Source organism: Hypomesus transpacificus, chromosome 6, assembly GCF_021917145.1.
Source record: "Hypomesus transpacificus isolate Combined female chromosome 6, fHypTra1, whole genome shotgun sequence".
In the NCBI taxonomy this organism is placed as follows: domain Eukaryota; kingdom Metazoa; phylum Chordata; class Actinopteri; order Osmeriformes; family Osmeridae; genus Hypomesus; species Hypomesus transpacificus.
In genome coordinates, this window is record NC_061065.1 from 5,457,880 (window position 1) to 5,473,392 (window position 15,513).

Genomic DNA, 15,513 nt, shown 5'->3' on the forward strand with positions numbered 1-15,513 from the left:
CTTTTTCATCAACTCCTAAAACAGATTTGATCATTTTCAACGGTTTGGCTTACATTAATCGTATGATCATCCTGAATATTTATGAGACTTGTAACTCCTCCTACTTTACACCTGTGTCATGCTGTGAAGTGTCAACTGTCTCGACATGATTGTAGGTGTATTCAACTTCTTGCAGCCCTAGTCGATGTTGAACACACCTACCTTTGGCACATAGCTTACCTGGGCGGTGCTACTTGGTCTGTAGATTCTAACAGCTTTCTCACGCCAACTGTCTCCCACCTTAAAATGTCAAGTAAAACATTGACCGATGAGGCCGTGGTATCAGCGTGCAAGGAAGGGGACCCCATCACCAAGGTTTGTTAAATATGAATGCGAATATAAATGTTTTTTTCGTGGTATAATGTGTGATATATAGGTAACCAAACCTGTTTAACCAAACCCTCCCTGGGAAAGGGCGATGCAGAATTTGTTACAACGGTAGAACAGCCACTCCTGTGAATGTTTTGTTTTATTTTTTGTTTTGACATATGTAAATGGCCTTGACTTTAAGTTATGTAGAGTTGTGTTTTTTCTGGGAATGCAGTTGAAAGCCTAGTCAAGACCATGTTTTGGCAAGTAACAACTTGCCCCTCTCTCTCTCTCTCTCTCTCTCTCTCACTCTCTCTTGTTTTTCTTAGGACTTCATGATGCAGCAAACTAATCTCAGGGTGAAAGACCCTCTGAAATCCATAGACTTTTACACCCGCATCATGGGCATGACGTGAGTGTCAGTAGCCTGCATTAACCTTTATGTCCTATATTTACCCACAATGCAACAATGTCCTGATTTGTAATTGGTGGTCCCTCCAGTTTGCTTCAGAAAATAGACTTCACACCCATGTCGTTTACTCTCTACTCCCTGGGGTACGAGGAAAAGACGGATATCCCCGTGAACGTGAAAGAGAGGACGGCATGGACGTTCTCTCGCAGAGCCACTCTGGAGCTCACACAGTAGGTGCAGTTTCCTGTCTAAGACTCAGTAGTTTCCTGTCTAAGACTCAGTAGTTTCCTGTTTAAGACTCAGTAGTTTCCTGTCTAAGACTCAGTAGTTTCCTGTCTAAGACTCAGTAGTTTTCTGTCTAAGATTCAGTAGGTTCCTGTCTAAGATTCAGTAGTTTCATGTCTAAGACTCAGTAGTTTCCTGTCTAAGATTCAGTAGTTTCATGTCTAAGACTCAGTAGTTTCCTGTCTAAGGCTGTGTCTACTACCGCGCACTTTATGAAGTACACTGCAATACAGTGCCCTGCAAAACAGTGCACTTACATATTCAGTGCACGCCGTCGCTGATAAGTGTTGTCTCAAATGGAACACTTACGTTAAACACTTGGTGGAAGTGACGGACGCAAATCTGCTCGGCACACCCGCAAAACCTGCCAAAATTAACGCGCTTCTCCACTCAAGTGGAAAAAAGCTGCTGAAAGGGCTCCTCCTTTTCCGCTACATAGCCAAGATGGCGCCCGTTTAGGGCGAGTAGTATCCATCGTTGTACGCTGTTTTTTTGGACCGTTTGCAGTGCGCCATCCTGGTACTTTCAGTGCACTGAATTCTTCTGGTTTTGTGAGTGAAGCGCCCTAAGCACTGAAAGTCAGAGCTCGAAGTGCACAAGTGCGCGGTAGTAGACACAGCCTAAGACTCAGTAGTTTCCTGTCCAAGACTCAGTAGTTTCCTGTCTAAGACTCAGTAGTTTCCTGTCTAAGACTCAGTAGTTTCCTGTCAGACTCAGTAGTTTCCTGTCTAAGACTCAGTAGTTTCTTTCATGGTTTATAAGCTTTCAGAGTCAATACATTTAAAAATGTTCTTTGTGTATAAGCAACTGGGGCTCTGAGTTGGATGACAACTTTTTTTTTTTTAAGCAAATTTTTTTTTTATATTAAAACTTAAAAAAAAAAATTTTTTTTTTTTTTTAAATTTTATTAATTTTACACTTTTAATTTTAATAATTTTTTTTTTTTTTTTTTTTCTTTAACCTTATTTTTATTTTTTAATTTTTTTTTTTTTTTTTTTTTTTAATTTTTTTAAATTTATTTTTATTTTTTTTTTTAATTTTTTTTTTTTTTTTCTTAATTTATTTTATATTTTTTTTTTTTAAAAACACATAATAAATCACAGTTGTGAATTGATGTATTCTTGATAACCAGTGCCATGTTCCTCCCCATACAGGTAAAATGAAGGGACTGGCTTTCATACAGGACCCTGACGGATACTGGATTGAGATTTTAAGTCCAAACACATGGTCCCATTAACTTCATAGGACCTTACGTTTTGTGGGATTCGAATTCATTGCATCTATGATTCTGATATGCAGGTCCATGAATGAACTGCAAATTTATACATTTTAGGGCACAGGGAAACTTTACTAGCACCACTGTACAGAACATAATTTTTATGTATTAGAACTGCCATAAATGCACTCACATTTGGTTGTGAACTGTTTACATTTATTTGTGTGCCAAATAAACACGTTTATTTTTATGGCAGTCTGTGTAGATCTGGTTTCACTTGTCAGTCTGTAGAGGGCGCTTTTTTTCTGTGAATGGAACTGTCATGAAACACATCCGGGTTATGACCTTTTCGTGTTGTTGTGGAGGTGCAGATGCTGAATTGGACATCTTATTTAGTATAACAACGAACCTGTGAAGTATATAGTACATTTGGACTAAATATTTTGGAAATAAGCATTGTCTATAGACAAAAGTAGTCGAACGAAGAAGGAGGACTCGTCGATTGAGCTGCCTGGTATGTCACGCGCCTGAAACCCAAACTGCGGTTTTGGTTAGCTAGTAGTGCTAACAACATTAAACAGCTGATTTCAAATCAGAAATATAACTGAATTGAATTTCAATAAAAAGATGTGTTTAGCTATTACCAGGCTAAGTATAAATTACTATATGGGACAGCTAGCAGAGCATGGATTGATGGAACTGTTGGCTCCTGTGCTCGGTAGGCTACTACAGTACAGACTGTAGTTGAAATTGCTATAAGTATAACGAAATGTTGTCTCAGTCAGGGCGTAAGCTAGCTAGAGCCAAGCGCTACAATAACTGCACTGTAACGCCTGTGACCAGAACGGTTTATGTGTCTAACTTGTCAAGGTATGTCATATTAACAATGTGTACTCGGAAAAGCCCATTAATTAGAGCTAGGCACGCTAGCTAGACTAACTGGTCTTTCAGGACGTGTTTTCCAGTTTCCTGGAATGTCAGTATGTAGCTAGGCGTTTGCTATGTAACGTAAGCTAGATAAATGAGTTAGCTAGGCTAGCTAACCGCTATTTACGGAAGCGCAACTCTAGCGTCCTGTAGCTGACATGTAAGCTCGTGTAGCGACAGCGAGGTCGTTGAAAGCTCCTACTTAAGACATATGATATGCTGATGATAGGCTACTGGCACTACTAAAATAAAGTAAAACCTTAGGCTACCTTTTCTAGTTTTAAAACGTCCATATCAGATAACACATGAATATATTCATACCACACATTTACTAACATTAACCATGACAAAATAACGCTCTTGTTGCAGATGTGATTGTGGAATACTATTATAATGAGTAATAGTCACCCCTTGCGTCCACTGGCCTCCGTTTCGGAGATCGATCACATCCACCTGCTGTCAGAGCAGCTTGGGGCGCTGGTGCCAGGTGAAGAATACAGTGATGTCACTTTCATTGTGGAAGAGAAACGGTTCCCAGCACATCGCGTGATCCTGGCCGCGCGCTGCCACTACTTCAGGTTGGTAGCTTGCTCTGGGATTATTCAGAGGGGTTCTCGTTTTGTTCCCATCTGTTGTGCATCTGACTTCCCTGTTCTAGACAGGGGCAGTTGTAGGGGGGAAGGGGGGGGGGGGGCAGTGCCTCTGTGACAACAAGTTTGGACATGTTGTTGCCCCCCTATTTGTAAAGTCTGAATAATTATAAACATGGTATTTTGCCTGTTAATGTGAAGAAAACCAAATGCAAATTATACTTTTTAATGTAACTGGCCCCTCAAATAGTACAGCCCCCCCCCCCCCCCATTTGAAATGATCTAGAACTTCCCCTGGTTCTAGAAAGCTATCAACCAACAGCCTGCTTGTCAATTACGAAGCAGAAGGTAATCCAGTTAACGATGACAGACCCTGCTTGACCTCCAGGGCTCTTCTGTATGGTGGGATGAAGGAGTCCCAGGCGCTGGCGGAGGTGTGCCTGGAGGAGACCAGGGCCGAGGCCTTCTCCATGCTGCTGCACTACCTCTACACAGGCCGAGCCAGCCTCAGCTCCGCCCGCGAGGACGTGCTGCTGGACTTCCTGGGCCTGGCGCACCGCTACGGCCTCCAGCCACTAGAGGATTCCACCTCCGAGTTCCTGCGCACCATCCTGCACACGCACAACGTGTGCCTGGTTTTTGACGTGGCCAGCCTGTACTCTCTGAGCACGCTCAGTGCTGCCTGCTGTGGGTATATAGACCGGCACGCCCCCGAAGTCCTGGCGTCAGAGGCTTTCCTCACGCTCTCCAAGGTAACCCGGGAGATAAGACTGTAGAAAGGGCATAAATAGGAACCAAGACAAACCCCACCTGGACTGAACGCCGCACCATAAAAACATGTAGTTCCATAAACGCCACAATGTTTAATATTTCTCCCTTGAATTTTCTTGTTGTTGTTGTCCCTGAGTAGACGGCTGTTTTGACCGTGGTGCGGAGGGACTCTTTTGCCGCCAGTGAGAAGGAGATCTTCCAGGCGCTGTGTCGCTGGTGTCGCCACACCGGAGAGGGGGCCGCCACCCAGGAAGTGATGTCAGCCGTGCGTCTGCCTCTCATGAGCCTGACGGAGATGCTGAACGTGGTGCGTCCCTCCGGCCTGCTCAGCCCAGACGACCTGCTGGACGCCATCAAGATCCGCTCCGAGAGCCGGGACATGGACCTCAACTACCGCGGCATGCTCAGTGAGTTCCACTGGGGGTTCTCCAAAAAGTCAGCTCACCTGTGGGCGATCTTCAACAGATCCAGACTGCTTGTTGTTTCCTGATTCCATCATGGTCTGTTGCTTGTCTCCCAGCCCCAGAGGAGAACCTCGCCACCATGAAGCACGGCGCCCAGGTGGTGAAGGGGGAGTTGAAGTCTGCCCTGCTGGACGGGGACACCCAGAACTACGACCTGGACCACGGCTTCTCCAGGCACCCCATCGAGGAGGACGGCCGAGCTGGGATCCAGATCAAGCTGGGCCAGCCTTCCATCATCAACCACGTCCGCATCCTGCTGTGGGACCGAGACAGCAGGTGAGGCTCCTCCTAACGCACGCTCATTCATGGTTCTTTTTAGTCAAGTTTTTTTTCCCCAGATTACGGAACACATTTGATTAATATCCTTATCAGAGTTAGTGTTTACTAAACCGGTGTTACACAGTGATTTATGTTAGACGTCTCTGTATGAGATTTTCACCTTCCGTTCTTCTCCTGTTTGTCTTTGTGTGCAGGTCGTACTCCTACTACATTGAAGTATCTATGGACGAGCTGGACTGGGTGCGCGTGGTGGATCACTCCAAGTACCTGTGTCGCTCTTGGCAGAACCTCTTCTTTACTCCTCGTGTGTGCAGGTAAAAATAAACACCCAAACCTCCTTGGTCTGGCGGGAGCAAGCTGGGTGGCATTGGCTAGTTAGGGGGCAGGCTGTGGCTGGTTAGGGGGCAGGTTGTGGCTGGTTAGGAGGCAGGCTGGGGGGCTGTGGCTGGTTAGGGGGCAGGCTAGGGGCCTGTGGCTGGTTAGGGGGCAGGCTGGGGGGCTGTGGCTGGTTAGGAAGCAGGCTGGGGTGCTGTGGCTGGTTAGGAGGCAGGCTGGGGGGCTGTGGCTGGTTAGGGGGCAGGCTAGGGGCCTGTGGCTGGTTAGGGGGCAGGCTGGGGGGCTGTGGCTGGTTAGGAGGCAGGCTGGGGGGCTGTGGCTGGTTAGGAGGCAGGCTGGGGGGCTGTGGCTGGTTAGGGGGCAGGCTAGGGGCCTGTGGCTGGTTAGGGGGCAGGCTGGGGGGCTGTGGCTGGTTAGGAGGCAGGCTGGGGGGCTGTGGCTGGTTAGGAAGCAGGCTGGGGGGCTGTGGCTGGTTAGGAGGCAGGCTGGGGGGCTGTGGCTGGTTAGGGAGCAGGCTGGGGGGCTGTGGCTGGTTAGGAGGCAGGCTGGGGGGCTGTGGCTGGTTACAGTTTCACAGCAGTGTCTCTTTGTATCCCAGGTATGTGCGCATCGTGGGGACCCACAACACTGTCAACAAGGTCTTCCATTTAGTGGCTTTTGAATGCATGTTCACCAACCGTCCCTTCACCCTTGAAAAGGGTCTTCTAGGTAAGCCGTGAATAGCCAACTGTTATTCAAATGTTATTTCTAACAGAGATCATTTGCCCACACCAAGTCATAGGCTCTATTCTCATCTCTTTAAATTATAACCATTCCTTCTAATCATCTACATCCCTTTGTAACCGTACCAACCAATGATATTCTTTCCTGCTTTCCTGCATCTTATCCCCCCCTCCCTCCTGCTTGTAGTGCCCAGTGAGAACGTGGCCACCATTGCAGCCTGCTCTAGCGTGGTGGAGGGCGTGAGCCGCAGCAGAAACGCCCTGCTCAACGGAGATACACGCAACTATGACTGGGACTCAGGTTACACCTGCCACCAGCTGGGCTCTGGGGCTGTCGTCATCCAGCTGGCCCAGCCCTACACCGTAGGCTCTTTGAGGTGTGTGTGGGTGTGTGTCTGTCTGTCTGCCTCCGTCTGTCTGTCTGCCTCCGTCTGTCTGCGTCTGTCTTTCTGTCTGTTTGCCTCCATCTGTCTGCCTCTGTCTGTCTGTCCGTCTGCCTCCGTCTGTCTGCCTCCGTCTGTCTGTCTGCCTCCGTCTGTCTGCGTCTGTCTTTCTGTCTGTTTGCCTCCATCTGTCTGCCTCTGTCTGTCTGTCTGTCCGTCTGCCTCCGTCTGTCTGCCTCTGTCTGTCTGTCTGCCTCCGTCTATCTGCCTCTGTCTGTCTGCCTCCGTCTGTCTGCCTCTGTCTGTCTGTCTGCCTCCGTCTGTCTGTCTGTGTGCCTGCCTCCGTCTGTCTGCCTCTGTCTGTCTGTCTGCCTCCGTCTGTCTGCCTCTGTCTGTCCATCTGCCTCCGTCTGTCTGTCTGTCTGTCTATCTGCCTCTGTCTGTCTGTCCGTCTGTCTGTCTGTCTGTGTGTGGTCAAGCGGATGCATGTACACTCTGCACATACAACAGTACACATCATCCAGTAAGATGTGCTGTGGTACTCCATCTTTCTGGGTAGGCTACTACTGTGGGACTGTGACGAGCGTTCCTATAGTTACTACATCGAGGTTTCCACCAACCAGCAGCAGTGGACAAAGGTGGTGGATCGCACCAAGGTGACATGTCGGTGAGTCTTGTCTTGTGACAACAGTTCTGGCTCTGCCACACACTGTCATTCTGTCACTCTGTGACTTAAGAACTCGTGCTGTTCGGATGTAAAACATTTTTACAAATGAATGAACTAAAATAACAATCCACCAACCCTTCTCCACTGATTGTCACTTTACACTTCTGATGTCTCTCTGTCAGATCTTGGCAGACTCTCAAGTTCGACAAGCAGCCTGCCTCCTTTATCCGCATTGTGGGAACTCATAACACTGCCAACGAGGTTAGGCTGCACATCCAACCCTCATGAGGCCCTCTACACCCTAGCATGTTCCACTCTCTTTTTATTTACTACCTCTTGCTTGCTTTGCAGGTATTTCACTGTGTCCACTTTGAGTGTCCGGCCCAGTTGGACACAGATGTTAAAGAGGGCAGTCCAGGACCGGAGGCTCTAGAGTCGGGCTCCCTGCAGCCTCGAGCTCCCCGGTCCTCCCGCTCCCACAGCCTGCTCCCCTCCCAGGCTTCCTCCCCTTCCTCTCCCTCCTCCTCCTCCTCACAGCCACAGCACTAGGACAAGTCCTCACTCTTCTCTTGGAGGAAAACGCAAGACGTCATTTTTGCACAGGCTTTTACCAGCCAGAACATGCTGCTAAAAGCAAATATTTTGATAATAACACTCAAGTCTATAGCTATCTCAAAAATGTTAACAAGAATTGTACATCAATTGCGGCTGTTTTTAGACTCCAAGAGGCTCCAGTCCTGTCCTGATTTGACACAGAATGAAGAGAAAGATGTTTATAGAATACAATGAATTCATACTTTACTGTGAAGATACTTGCTCACATTTGAGGCCAGTGCAAGGGTACTACTAGGCTCTTCTGAGTGCCTATACTGGCCAGGTACTACTACAGCCAGGAAGTCCAACTGTCCAAAAAGTAACTAGTATCACAATAGTGATGTTGGCAATAATGCTACCTACTCTTTTTTCCTAGTCTGTAAATAAACTGTATCTTTAACGATTAGCATTTACAAATAGTTCAACTCTTTGGTTTATACTTTTTGTGAAATCTATGATATTAAGTAATTTATTGGCACTTAGTTAGAATCTAAGTGTTACAGAGGAAGTCACACCGTGAGTGCGTTGGTCAAAGGCTAAACCCAACCTGTATGGACTATATGTGGCAAAGCACTTGAATGTTTTGCTTCAAAAGGTAATGAAGTAATTCGCACTGTTGAAAGAAGTGTGAACCAGATTATGCACTGGAGCTGAGAACATAGTATATTTGAAGACTCTTTACTAAGAGCAGCTGATTTTTGGCACTTTAAGTCTCTGTATTTACTGTAGGAATATGTACATACAATCTACTGGCCCAGTTTGGCTGAGAGCTCCCTGTTTTTGCTTTTTTAACACATACAGTATATATTACTTTGACATTTTCTGGGTTTATCTAACCTTTTAGAGTGCTGGTCATAGTTCTGTTTGTGCTGTATTGGATTAATTGTTCAAGTCTATTGTTGACGATGATTTGGTATTAATTTGTTCTGATTTATCACAACAGTTAATATTTCTCTGTTTATTAATACATTATATATTTTATTTTACCAGTCATTTTCTTTGCTTCGTTTTTGGTTGCACTTTATCTGATTCCTGTTGGCGAATCCATGAACTTCCTTCGTAGTGCCCTCAGCTGGAAACACGCTGTGGGATGTTTGGACTCCCAGCTGTTAGCAAGACACGGGTCCAAGGCTGGACTTTGACTTACACTAGAGCTAGAAAACAGATTCCCCATATATCTTTGTATTTTATTTGTCTCCCTTGAATAGATTCAAGTGCATTCTGTTTGTTGTGTTTCTGTTATTTGTGATAGTAATTACTGTCATTGTTGAGGGGGTTATTTAATTGATTTTCTATATCACTGCCATTAACGTACAGTTATATCTGTTTTCAAACAGGGGCCCTTTCTTAACGCAGATAGATATCTAACAACGTTTTGTAATTGTCTCACTTCTAACAATGTAATTTGCAGATCTCCATTGATCAAATGTGTCGTGTGTGGCTTCAAATGCCCTAGAAATCAGTAGACTAAAGACCAAATGAAATGCTTTAACTTTGTTGATTAATAATCAATGTTTGGTCAGCCTCTGAACTGAATTTTATACCATCCCATTCCAGCAGCAATAAACATCTGAATGATTCTGTATTCAAAGTTGTGGGACGTTGCTGTCCTGTGTGTTATATATGCAACATTCTCAAAATGTGTTTGATTAAATAAATCAAGAATATACAGTATCTTAAATGTAAAGGTATAAAATGTAGACGTTTTTGGATGTACATGAGCACACAACGTACTATATGCTCGATGTAGCTGTTAATATAAGATCATAGTGCTACTACATAATTATTTTTCTACTTACAGGTTTCACAAAAGGAACAACTCAGAAGCTGTAGGCTTGGCCTGAGTGATAACCTACATTCTAGTATGACACGGTTTTGAGGGCCATGACGAGTTAAAACGCTGTGACCTGCTTACTTTCGATACAGTTTGGCTTTGCCCCCATCGGACGGCATAGACTGGGTGGTCCCATAGACAGGGACGTAGCACCTTGTGTTGAGCGGAAAAGAACGAATGGTAAGAAGGATTATTTCGAAAAGGCGTGTTGATACAGCGCTTGCAACATTTGCTCATCGATATTACATGAAAGTCATATGCGTTTTTTGTTTGTTTTAGGTTACAGGTTGGACAAAGCGATTCGACACCCCTCCCTGGCTGTTTAGTTGTAGTCGAGACCCAGCTGATTGCTTTGAGTCCCGTGAGGACACTTGGATGATCAATCAATTCAAACGGAGTTGTTCGGAACGTTTGGTTTTCTGTGGCCGCTCGTGTCGGCAAAGCCATTCCAACTCCCGGTCCGCTTCAACTGGGGATTATTTCTAGAAGAGGATATTTTCAACTTTTAGTTTACCGAAGATTCTCATAACGAGTAGGCCCTTGTCTCATCCCCAGCCTCGCGTACACTTCTAATTTTAAGTCATGGGGGATACTGGTAGCGAACGCAGAAAACCACCAAGTTTACCACCTCGGTGTCCATGTGGATTTTGGGGGTAAGACGTTGTGTTTTATTTTCCAGAATCTTGGTTGTATTAAGCGATATAATGGGTGAGGAAGTAAATGTTAGCATAAACCCATTGTTGTTCTGTTGTGCAGGCCGGGTGGGGGTTGGGAGAAGTTGAGATCTGGAAACCTATTCATTTCTATCGTATTGTATTTTCCTTGTGTGACCACCCTAGTATTTTCGGTCACACCTGCTCACATTTGTAGTCAATGAAATGTATTATAACATATGAAATTTGCCCGAGGTTTCCCAAAGCCTGAAGTCTAGTTGAAACGGTTACTGTATTTGTAGGCTACAGCTGATACTTCACAGTACTGGCAACAATTTTCCCTTCATTCGATATTGTCTCGTTGTGGAATGTTTCGGATTTAATAACGTTATCTAGTTTTATTTTCCGTTTTTGTAAGCATTTAGCAGTATTACGACTGAGTAGCCTACAAAATAATATGTTTTTATTTTTCCTTCAATAGAACACTATTTAAAGAATAGGACGTGTGGTGGGGGTGGATTATATCATACTATGACTGACACACACACACACACACACACACACAGAGGATATTGGGGTGTTACCCTCTGGTTGCTCTCAAGTCAATCTAAGGACCCCTCACACCTGTCAATGTCAGGTGATGCAGTTGACATGTTTATTACACATGCCTAAGGACAACACCTGCTTTTTTTTGGTGTCAAAGCTTGTCACTTAAAACTCCTCGCAAGCCTCCTTTAGATAGAAACTGCTTTTTGTGGCGTTGACTTGCCCTGTTGTAACTGGAATTTGAGTAAATATTCAGACTGCCCCCCCCCCCCCCCCCCCCCCCCCCCCCCCCCCCCCCCCCCCCCACACACACATCATCATTGTGCTAGTTCATGGGTATCTGGGATGAATATGCTGCACTCCTATTTTGGGCCATTTCATCGTTGGCCAAATTAACTCAGAGGATATCAATAAGGCTGAAGGTATATACAGAAAAAACAACCCTTTTCTTTAGGGTGTCCAAGGTTTCTGGCCTCGGGTATCATCTCTGCATGTGTTAATGAGAGGGACAGTGTCCAAACAGACGTTCAAGGTTCGGAGTCTAAAATGTAGCCCTGGTCATTTGTGACCCTGCATTGGTCACATTCCCCCCTGCAGGCACAATGGCTGAATCCCCTCTGGAGTTCCAGCCTGTCCCATGTTGACAGGACACAGCTGACTGAACTGTCCCAGTAAAGGACATTGTTTGGTTTTTTAAAGAGGTGTTGGAGAGGTCCAGAAGGAGAACATCCCTCTGAAACATGATGTCATACAGGGATGGAGTTTATGGAATGTTGGAGAAAAGCGTGTGTTAGGTGGGAGGAAATGTAGACCATAGATGATGAGCAAATATTTTGTATTATTATATTGTGAACAGTGTATGACAGTGAGTGTTACTGTATCATCAATGACCAAACAGGAAACATCATACGGCCAGTGGAACCTGACCTGAGATTTACTTTCCAGTTCACATACTGATCTTGTTTATTTTTTTATTCTTAATTTTCCCCATAATTGACGACTAGACTACTGAAGGTGTCGTGATGTGGCGTCATGTTTGATAAGGAGGTGGTACTGTTGTCCCTTGAGTCCTTTTTAGGATAGGCTCTTGCACGTTTGGTCACCTCCCTCCTGCGTCAACTTGTTCCACAGTTACAGATAACATCAAAAGACTGCAGTGCGTGCCGGTTACTCATTCTTTGCCAAATATATGCTTTATGGCTACCTTATACTATTTCCTGTTTACCAGTTGTTACTTCCCCTACCCTGTCACCTCAGCCTTTAGGGCTTTCTCCAACCTCCTTCCTTAATATGACTTTCTGTCATTTGTCACCCAACCATCCGTTTGTTATCACTCACTTCATGTAGCCATGGAAACCTCCTAGGTCTGACTGTCTGGCAACAGAAATGGGTCATGATGGAAGCTCTCGAGGGGAGCTGAACAGGACTCAGATGGGCCCTGTCTGTCATGTTGTGGCAAATGAGAAGACATGATTGCTAAGACTAAGGAATTGCGTATCGGGGGCATTACTATCCATTTGAATGAAGGCAACCATTAAGACAGGGTCTGTTTTTAACCTGCTTTTCTGTCTTTCCAGGTCAAGTAAAACCATGAACCTCTGCTCCAAGTGCTTTGCTGGTGAGTATTCTGGTGGGCTTTGCAGTCAGTACATCCCACTTCTATATGTCTGGACAGTGGCTGACTGTTTCAGGCCCGTCTGTGTACCTGAGAGACCAGGTGGGAGGAGTTCAGGGCCACAGATGGCCGTTGTGTGGCTGCTTCACAGCTCACTAACACAAGCTAATCACAAACACCGTAGGCTACAACACAGCCAAGCGCAGAGCAGGATTTAAGGGCCCAGTTGAGTTTCAGACGACAAGGAAAGCATGAAGCCAGGAACGCTACTCGTCAGGGAGCTGCTGGGGTGTGGAGGATCGAAAATGGAGATAATGTCTGAAGTTTGTGTGACTGGCTCCTGGGAGGCCCTGGTAGAGTGTGTGCTGGAACTCTGGCGGTGTCCATGGTAACCAGGGAGAGAAGCGGGGAGAGAGCTGAGGTCCGTTCTCTGTCTGGCGTCACAGGAAGCAGCTTCACTCAGGTCAGCACACGGGAGCTCACCAGCTCTGCTTATCCGTTGTCGCTTCAAGAGAAAGCCCTGACTGTTGGTCCGAGTTCTACCGGACCTTGCAGAGAGTCTTATACAGAGAAGGGAAGGGTGAATGTGTGGTACTGTCACTCTCTTCCTGAAGTTCTGGGTCTGGTGGATGTTGGCCCTCACATGCATGTCATTTGATTGTCAGTGTTGGAGCAGTGCTGAGGACATACCATTGTATAAAGAGCCATGCGCCACTCATTAACAGTGTCAACCAACATTTTGATTGTTCCTTTCTTTCTCGTTCCCCTTCTTCTTTCTTCTTCAGATATCCAGAAAAAGCAGCCAGATGAGGACTGTGCCCCTAAGCCCGCCCCAGCCTCTGGAAGTAGCCAATCAGCCGTCTTCAGTAGCGAGAGTAGCACCATCAGTAGCCAGTCCCTTTCGTCTCAGCCCAGTGGCTCCGACCAACCGCCAAGCGATGATCCTCTCCCTGTGTTCTCTGGCACACAGGAGGGTAAGTTGGTAATCTGGGAGAAAACCACTGGTTTGAACCCCACTGAGAAGCTACCACAGCTGGCGTCACTCACACTAGGACCTAGACGTCTGTGGAGCGCTGCAGTATGATGCCGGCCTCCCACAGTCTGCTGGGGCGGCACCGTGCTGGAGGGCTGGTACTGGAGGGCTGGTGCTGGAGGGCTGGTGCTGGAGGGCTGGTGCTGGAGGGCTGGTGCTGGAGGGCTGGTGCTGGAGGGCTGGTGCTGTGGCTCTGGTGCTGTGGCTCTGGTGCTGGCACCTCGCTGCCTGGCCTACATAGGAATAACAGACACTCCAACCATCTGTCAACAAGTCCACAGATCATTCCCTTTCATATTCCATACTGTATTGTATTTGAGTATAAATTGTATACGTTTTAGTGGTGTTGTTTTTTCACCAAAGAAATTTAAATGATGCATTGTTAAAGCGAGAGGCATTTACTGATCTGTATTCAGGACAGAACCTGCAGTCTTAAGTTTCACAACAGACACAGGTGTGTTGTATTAACAGGCTTGCCTTTACTGAGGTGGTTCTCCTATCACACTGTCAGGCTGGGCTACAGGGTGTCACACCTGTCAGTTATGTCATTGCCGTCGCTTGCTCTGAAGAACATTTGTTTTCTCCTCTCACAGGTGTGTCGTGCACAGAGACGGCCCAGGGCACGCTGTGCACTCCCACCAAACGTCCTTACGACTCAGGTACAGCCCTGCCGTCACATCCTGCACCCAGCTAACAGCTGTCCTGTGTGGGCTTGGTGTGATGTTATTGGTTGTGTCCAGCTTCAGGGTCTGAGAGCGAGGGTGTGATGTTATTGGTTGTGTCCAGCTTCAGGGTCTGAGAGCGAGGCGTCACCAGAGAAACGGGCCCGGACGGACGAGGAGGCGGGGGGGAGCGAGGAGCCCTGCGGGGGGCCCAAGCAGAAGAACCGCCGGCGCTGCTTTCGCTGCCAAACCAAACTAGAGCTGGTGCAGCAGGAACTGGGCTCGTGTCGCTGTGGTCAGTACTGCCAGAATCCTCCAGTCACAGGCTAACCCTAACCACCAGAACCCTCCAGTCACAGGCTAACCCTAACCACCAGAATCCTCCAGTCACAGGCTAACCCCAACCACCAGAACCCTCCAGTCACAGGCTAACCCTAACCACCAGAACCCTCCAGTCACAGGCTAACCCTGACCACCAAAACCCTCCAGTCACAGGCTAACCCTAACCACCAGAACCCTCCAGTCACAGGCTAACCCTAACCACCAGAATCCTCCAGTCACAGGCTAACCCCAACCACCAGAACCCTCCAGTCACAGGCTAACCCTAACCACCAGAACCCTCCAGTCACAGGCTAACCCTGACCACCAGAACCCTCCAGTCACAGGCTAACCCTAACCACCAGAACCCTCCAGTCACAGGCTAACCCCAACCACCAGAACCCTCCAGTCACAGGCTAACCCTAACCACCAGAACCCTCCAGTCACAGGCTAACCCTGACCACCAGAACCCTCCAGTCACAGGCTAACCCTAACCACCAGAACCCTCCAGTCACAAGCTAACCCACAGGCTTAGCTTTTCACATACTCACCTTCCATGTTGTTGTTCTGTTTCCCTCCCTCTCCCTCCCCCCCCCCTCCTCCAGGCTACGTGTTCTGCATGCTGCACAGGCTCCCTGAGCAGCACGACTGTCTGTTCGACCACCTGGGCCGCGGCCGCGAGGAGGCCGTCCTCAAGATGGTGAAGCTGGAGCGCAAGGTGGGCCGCTCCTGCCAGCGCATCGGGGAGGAGTGCTCCTGAGCACCCACACAGCCCAGCCAATCAGAGAGCAGGCACTTAGAGAGAGAGGGGGGGGGGGGGTATGGGGAGGGAGGGAGGGGCAAGGGGAGGGGGTGGGG

At 47.2% G+C, this 15,513-nt stretch overlaps 3 protein-coding genes across 4 annotated transcripts; all 3 read left to right on the top strand.

The window, feature by feature from the left end:
* The first annotated feature begins 170 nt into the window (after positions 1-170).
* Positions 171-2,203, top strand: LOC124469028 (lactoylglutathione lyase-like). Its single transcript, XM_047022111.1, has 5 exons — positions 171-354; positions 678-760; positions 850-990; positions 1,850-1,891; positions 2,200-2,203. Exons 1-5 carry the CDS (start codon positions 286-288, stop codon positions 2,201-2,203), a joined length of 339 nt encoding a protein of 112 aa, XP_046878067.1. The 5' UTR covers positions 171-285.
* A 367-nt stretch (positions 2,204-2,570) lies between these two features.
* LOC124469197 (BTB/POZ domain-containing protein 9-like) lies at positions 2,571-9,594 on the top strand. Of its 2 annotated transcripts, none has more exons than XM_047022332.1 (11): positions 2,571-2,775; positions 3,558-3,766; positions 4,149-4,530; positions 4,689-4,956; positions 5,070-5,289; positions 5,487-5,606; positions 6,227-6,336; positions 6,538-6,727; positions 7,293-7,400; positions 7,583-7,661; positions 7,752-9,594. In XM_047022332.1, exons 2-11 carry the CDS (start codon positions 3,582-3,584, stop codon positions 7,947-7,949), a joined length of 1,860 nt encoding a protein of 619 aa, XP_046878288.1. In that variant the 5' UTR covers positions 2,571-2,775; positions 3,558-3,581; the 3' UTR covers positions 7,950-9,594. The 2 variants fall into 2 exon arrangements, with proteins under 2 accessions (XP_046878288.1, XP_046878289.1); XM_047022333.1 differs by having other exon boundaries at positions 2,572-2,775; positions 4,167-4,530.
* Positions 9,595-9,890: 296 nt separating this feature from the next.
* Positions 9,891-15,462, top strand: LOC124469210 (AN1-type zinc finger protein 3-like). The gene is made up of 7 exons (XM_047022355.1): positions 9,891-10,008; positions 10,108-10,481; positions 12,605-12,645; positions 13,428-13,616; positions 14,269-14,334; positions 14,462-14,632; positions 15,261-15,462. The coding sequence occupies exons 2-7, from the start codon at positions 10,411-10,413 to the stop codon at positions 15,413-15,415; spliced, it is 693 nt and encodes a 230-aa protein (XP_046878311.1). The 5' UTR covers positions 9,891-10,008; positions 10,108-10,410; the 3' UTR covers positions 15,416-15,462.
* Positions 15,463-15,513: the final 51 nt, after the last annotated feature.

Coding starts and splice junctions, on each gene's coding strand:
- LOC124469210 (XM_047022355.1), top strand. CDS start 10,411: ATGGGGGATACTGGTAGCGAACGCAGAAAACCACCAAGTTTACCACCT. Junction 12,646..13,427: donor CTGCTCCAAGTGCTTTGCTG/GTGAGTATTCTG, acceptor TTTCTTCTTCAG/ATATCCAGAAAAAGCAGCCA. Junction 14,633..15,260: donor ACTGGGCTCGTGTCGCTGTG/GTCAGTACTGCC, acceptor CCCCTCCTCCAG/GCTACGTGTTCTGCATGCTG.
- LOC124469197 (XM_047022332.1), top strand. CDS start 3,582: ATGAGTAATAGTCACCCCTTGCGTCCACTGGCCTCCGTTTCGGAGATC. Junction 5,607..6,226: donor TTTACTCCTCGTGTGTGCAG/GTAAAAATAAAC, acceptor TTTGTATCCCAG/GTATGTGCGCATCGTGGGGA. Junction 7,662..7,751: donor CTCATAACACTGCCAACGAG/GTTAGGCTGCAC, acceptor CTTGCTTTGCAG/GTATTTCACTGTGTCCACTT.
- LOC124469028 (XM_047022111.1), top strand. CDS start 286: ATGTCAAGTAAAACATTGACCGATGAGGCCGTGGTATCAGCGTGCAAG. Junction 355..677: donor AAGGGGACCCCATCACCAAG/GTTTGTTAAATA, acceptor TGTTTTTCTTAG/GACTTCATGATGCAGCAAAC. Junction 761..849: donor ACCCGCATCATGGGCATGAC/GTGAGTGTCAGT, acceptor TGGTCCCTCCAG/TTTGCTTCAGAAAATAGACT.